Below are 6000 nucleotides of genomic sequence, written 5' to 3' on the forward strand. Positions count from 1 at the left end.
CTTTCTGCAACAAGGCTTAAACCCTACGATTTTTTACAGTTTCCAATACCCATTGAAATATACTTTGCAGATTCCCCCACCAGGATGGGGGGAAGCACTTCTAAAGGAGAAGTCCAACCATTACACAATTTCTCACTTATATCTTACAATACTCTATAAATAGGAAACATATTATGAATATTAAATTTGAAGGAGTATAATGGGTGGAGCAACATTAGAACAAACAAGTCACCTCAAAAACTCACCTACTTTTCCATCCCATGATAATGCTGTAAACTGTATCCAGTATAATATAAGTTTCTGTGTCTAACTTATAAGATCAAAAGCTTATCCATTGTACACAGCAGACAAATAGGTCTCTAACCAGCAAAGTTAGAGCGGTACCTGCCACACTTGAGGAATCCTCCACCATACGGCCACCGCCAAGGGCCCCTCCAGATACATGAAGCCGTGCATTAACAAAAACCTGTAAAGGGTAAGATACACATAAAATACTATCTACACAGGAAAGCTTATCATGAAAGGTTTGGAGGAAAGACTTGAAACTCACCGCTGCATGTTGATATCTAGGAGATGGCGAGACACCAGGAGCAATTGCCCATTCCCAACGACCATCCCGATGTTTGGCTAGACCATATGCACTAGCAAGTGGCTACAAGAACATTAGTCACATGGTTATTGTCCAATATAAAGAAATATGCTCAAAAACCAATACAAGAAGCAGAAACCTTGAATAAACTTTGGGGTAAAAAAAAAAAAAAACCAGATGGGGGAAAATTAACTGATTCAGTACTGTTCCTCACCCAAAAAGCATTGGCCCCGCAATAAGGATTAATGTCAAAACATAAGTAGTCATTGTGTACTTGTCCTAACCCCAAGGGAGTAGCTCAGTTGGCAAGGGAGCGTGCCTAAATTGACATGCGTCCAGAGTTCGACTCCCCTTACCCCCTTGGGGCCAGCCCCACGGCATCTATGGTTCTCATAGGGGGATCCGGTGCTGACCCAGTGCGCGTGTAGGAGCGTATGCACGTGCCCGGGGGAGTGGGGGACAAGTCGGGCCAAAGGTCCAGACACCCTTGTTAGCCCAAAAAAAAAAAATTTGTGTACTTATCCTGACCTTGGAATTGCACAAATCAAACGTTTATAAATAATAACATGCTCCCTCAGCACTGGAAATGAGGCATGTAGAAGCCAGAATGTTGGCTTTTTATACCAGGAAAAGAGATGAGGATCTGATTGATACTTCGAAAGATCTTATCACCACCAGAAAGAAATACACCTATTTGATGTTTTGTCAACTAACATAATGCATTTAGGTCCAGGTGTATGTCAAATGTATCAAAAATGCCAATTTTGGTGAAGTAACAAAGCAGAATTACTAAAAATTAAAGAATCTTGTCAACCTAATGAACTTTAGGGTCACTAAATGCCCTAGGGTGGTGATCTGTAATTAAAACATTGTTCAAATAGCTCATTTCAGCTCACCACACTGTTTGCATCTCTCCCGCCACAAAGCAGAAGAAGACCATCGGAGCGCGCACTTGCTGTGGCATACCTACTCAAGTATACCATGGAGAAGTCAACACAAATTCAAGCAGAATATTAACCTTTCAAATAATCTCAGCATAATGAAAACACAGGTCAATGGAGATCAACAATATTTACAAGTTAACTAAATTAATACAATATAAGAAAGCGAGCAACCAATCAAACCATTCTCAGTGTCTAGAGCCAATTTGATGTTTTTCAATATTTGATAAGTTCAAAGCACACTTCACAAAATGTAAGCAACCAGTATTTGTGTAGGTTGTGTAATGCAACAAAGTGGACTTAACACTCCATGCATGGACCATAGTTGTCACGGCGTCTAGGCGACCCAAGCGTTGGAGAGGGTCAAAAAGCAAGGCGGCCGCCTAGGCGACCTAGGCACCCAAGTCGACCAAGGTGCTTGGACACCCTGACAACTATGGCATAGACTTATAAATTAGGCCCGTTATAATAAATAACTCATAAACAAGTAAACCAAGGCCCCGTAGAACCTATCCATGGCCCAAAATCTGGATTTCCTAAGCCCAACAGTCTTGACTGCATCATTTTTCTTCTTTCTTCTTTTTGATCAGCAACATCTTTATTGACAAAAAATACAAATATAAACCGACGAAATAAATTATAATGCACAAGTCAATTATCATTGCTTTGCCATGTATAAATGCAGAATCAGTGAATCGAACAAAACCCAGGTTAAAGTCGAAGACTGGAAACATAAGGCCGAAGTATCATGCATAACCAAATATTGGAGCTGCAAGGAGCAAGAATTTCATGTAAAAATTAAGAGAAAGGACAGAGAATCCATTTTTGTGCCTATTTTATGCATATGTTTTTTAAACCCTACATTCCCTTGGTCAATAATTAGAGGTGTCAGTTCAAGGAGATCCTCCTCCTCAGGAGTCTACAAATATGCCCGAAATTGAGCAGAGAGGAAGAAACTAAAACATCAACTTTTTAAATCACTCCCTCCCCCGATACTAAGAAAAGGGGAAATGTTAAACCTATAAGATGAGAACTAACAAATCATATTAAACCTATAAGATGAAAACTTCCAAATCATGTTAAACCTCTAAAATGGAAAGTTCCAACTCACAATCCTTCTACAAAACCAAATAAATTTGTTTCCTCGCACAACATATCAATGTCAAAAATACAAATAAAACAGAACATAAAAACAAGGTTGATAGAATGCACCACAATGTGTTTAGATTGTATCAAGATAGATCAACTCACATGCATGGAGGTGGACCTTCACCTTCTGGCTCCAATTTCCGCCATTCATAAGGCTTGGCAGCTGTGTCCAGAGCCCAAACATCAGCTAAAGGCCGCTTTCCTGGGAAACATAAACCAAAATTTTATATCTTCATATTGAACTAAACCTCCAAAGGCAACAATTCATTGTAAACAAGATGCAAAAAGCCCATGCTGAGAGAGAAATTGAAGTACCATCATTTCCACCAATTGCCAGGAGGAATCTTTGACCGACAAGTGCCATTACATGTCCATAACGCGGGCCTGGGCCAGGGCCTTGGACAACCACCCTACAGAAAGAGATGTTTTCACTGGAACAAATAAAGCCAATAAACTTAAAGAAACAGGCAATCAGTATTGCATGGCAAAAACCCAACCTGTGCCATCGGGGTCGTTGCGGTGTGAGGTCCAGAACATGGAGATCCTCTGCAGACAGACCAGCTGGACCAATTCCCCCCTGAGCCAAACCAGAGTAAAACAAAACCGAGTTGATGAGAAACTATGACAACAAAAGAAAATACAGACAGATTAATGCATATTTAAGTCTATGCTACCTGAATAACCACCATAGTACCCACAGCAGTCGCCACATGGGCTGCCCTCGGTGAGGGTTGATCTCCAAGAGGAGTAAGCCTGCAAATAAGGAACAGAACAGCATCTTGAATTAAAAGGAAATCAAGAAAAGAATTCCTAAGCATGTACTTAAGCATGCTCACTACCAGCTAAGATAAATGAACTTTGTTACTGAACTTACCGGCTCCATTTATTTGACAAAACATCATAACAGTGCACATCAGCAGTTGCACCAGCCAGACCTACAATTCAAGAATGGTGCTGGCCATAAAGGGCTGAACTATTGAAATGCGATAGAATTATACTTGCTTAAGAGTGAAGTAAGTTCTCCAACCAATTTACATTTGACATATTTCATATTAAGTTACTCAGTTGTGGCTGTACTAGGGTTCTTTATTTTCAATTGGAGAACTCCATAATAACCTAAAATTCATAACAGAAAACAATCAAGGAATGAAATGTCGGGGCAAAAGACATACGGATGCCAGCACTCCCCGCAGACGGCGGAGGTCCAGACGCCGCAGGGTTGCCTTCAAGAGCAGTGGCACCGCCAAACAGAATCAGGCGAGGCCCGATGTACCCAGGCGTTCCTTCCTCTCCAACCGCAGCAACCGCGGTCAACGTATGACCACACCTAGACCCCGGGCCATCCTCTTTCTTCTCGATTATCGCATTTACGACCGAATAATTTGGAGCAGGCCTTGGTCCGGCAACCGAAGCTTGCTGCACCTGAGGTTGTTGCGCCTGTGGCTGAGACGGCTGCTGTTGTTGCTGTACCTGAGTCGGTTGTGGCTGCGATTGTGGGGGCACCAAAACGGCCGATTGCTCTGCCCCACCGAGCTGCTCTCCGTTCCTGTCCATAGCCGAGATCGTTCCTCCCACCGGAGGTTCGTGGTTCTGCCCAGGACCCTGATCGTTCTCTGGCATCATAGACGAATCAACATCCATTGCTTTTCGCCTTCTATGTTCTCCTCAACTTCAAGATCGGAGTTATCGTTCTGCTGGATTAGCATTTCTCCATAGAAACCTCATCAACATATCGAATCACACCAAAATCCCACCCCAATCGCCGAATCATTAGGAGAAGAAGGGCAATCAGACGCTCCCTCGGATCGCCAAATCAACGAGAACAGAATAATACAGAGATAATAAATAATTGAGCGATTGAAAGAGCGTTAAGGATCAAAAAAAAAAAAAGAAGATAAAACTTAGGTTTTCTTCCTTGCTCTTTCCTGTTTCCCCTTTCTCTCTCACTATCTCTCCTTTTACTTTTCCTCGAAGATATGGAGGCAAAATAACGGAGAGAGGGAAAAAAATCTCAAAAGGATCTCCTCGGCCAACGACAATAAACGAATGCCCGTCTCTCGCTTTCTCTCTCTATCTCGCTCGCGTTATTTGGCTTCTTCTCTCACTTTCTCTCTCTTACCGTACCTTAATCAACCGGTTGTGATACGTACGGCCCACAACTCCGACAACTACGAGGAACGCCGCCAGAACCCAAGCGGGTATAGCGACGGCATAAATGAGAACTTGTGTTACCGGCTAAACCCAGTTTGGGTTCTATTTAATAACGGTGATTACCGGTTCCCCACACCACACCTACACAGTGTCAACCAAGTATGAATGAAACCATTGAGGAGTGCCTGATAGATGTGTATACATATGGGATATGGCGTTTGAGGAAAGCCAGAGGCCTCAGAGTTATGATTATTTATTACCCTAAATATCCAACCATGTTATCAAATCACACACTTCCACGTGATCACTCTCACTTTCTATTACTGTCTATTGGAGGAATATATGAAAGACTTATAGACACGTGGCAATCTCACAGATAATTAGAATCTAAATGTAAGATAGGTCCACTGCCAGGCCAAAGCCTAACAAAACCTAATGGTCAGGATCACGAATGGTAGGACCAAAAACCCAAATTATGGTGGGTCTTGCCATTTATAAAAAAAGGATTATCTTGTCACTCTTTTTTGTTTTTTTATTGTGAAGAAGATAGATGGGTAGTACACGAATTTGAAAGATCCACATTAAGGCTCTTCATGGATCGATCCTAGACGTCCATTAAGCTGACCAGTTTGACATCTTGTCCTATTCACCGTACAAGACGACAAGAAATTGTGAAAACGAGGAGTGGATAGATGGGAGTGTTTTGAGGAACAGTGACTATCTGATGCCCTAAACTGTAAATTATGTAGCAGAGAAAGAGAGAGAGAGCAGGGCCGTTAGAATGTTCCGGATACCATGGGGTAAACTTTATTGATCGACAAGTGTTAAAGGACAATCATATAAAGTTGCTGATTTGTCCTTGTTTCCGCTGAGCGCCTGAGCCTTCCCCGGAATATTTTTTGTCTTTCAAGGAGAAAGTGCTCTTACTTTTTAATTAATTACACTAGTTATCATTTTATTTTTATTAATTGGGTGAGTCTGACTCGGCTTCTTGTTGACATTCGACACAGCTGAGTTAGGATGAGCATGCTTAATTTACGTTGGTTCTATAAAAATAAATAAATAAGGGAGAAATAAGGCGACCCGGTTGTGCAGCGTACCCACCCCTCTGCCCGGGCATGGAAGTAGGTGTAATGACCACTGCACCATTGCAAACTTTCTAGTGGATGC

General features: G+C 42.0%; 1 protein-coding gene across 1 annotated transcript in view; it reads right to left on the bottom strand.

Moving 5' to 3' along the window:
- The window catches only part of LOC122666703 (serine/threonine-protein phosphatase BSL3), a 43684-nt gene extending 39201 nt beyond the window's left edge, over positions 1-4483 (bottom strand). Inside the window, exons 1-10 of the mRNA XM_043862755.1 lie at positions 4445-4483; positions 3852-4398; positions 3554-3614; positions 3354-3432; positions 3177-3256; positions 2995-3089; positions 2782-2881; positions 1486-1555; positions 551-652; positions 385-466 (exon numbers count right to left, since the gene is read on the bottom strand). Coding sequence (XP_043718690.1) covers positions 385-466; positions 551-652; positions 1486-1555; positions 2782-2881; positions 2995-3089; positions 3177-3256; positions 3354-3432; positions 3554-3614; positions 3852-4320 — 1138 coding nt within the window. The 5' untranslated portion in view covers positions 4321-4398; positions 4445-4483. The remainder of the gene's footprint in view (positions 1-384; positions 467-550; positions 653-1485; positions 1556-2781; positions 2882-2994; positions 3090-3176; positions 3257-3353; positions 3433-3553; positions 3615-3851; positions 4399-4444) is intronic.
- Between the last annotated feature and the right edge of the window lie 1517 nt (positions 4484-6000).

Source organism: Telopea speciosissima, chromosome 1, assembly GCF_018873765.1.
Source record: "Telopea speciosissima isolate NSW1024214 ecotype Mountain lineage chromosome 1, Tspe_v1, whole genome shotgun sequence".
NCBI lineage: Eukaryota > Viridiplantae > Streptophyta > Magnoliopsida > Proteales > Proteaceae > Telopea > Telopea speciosissima.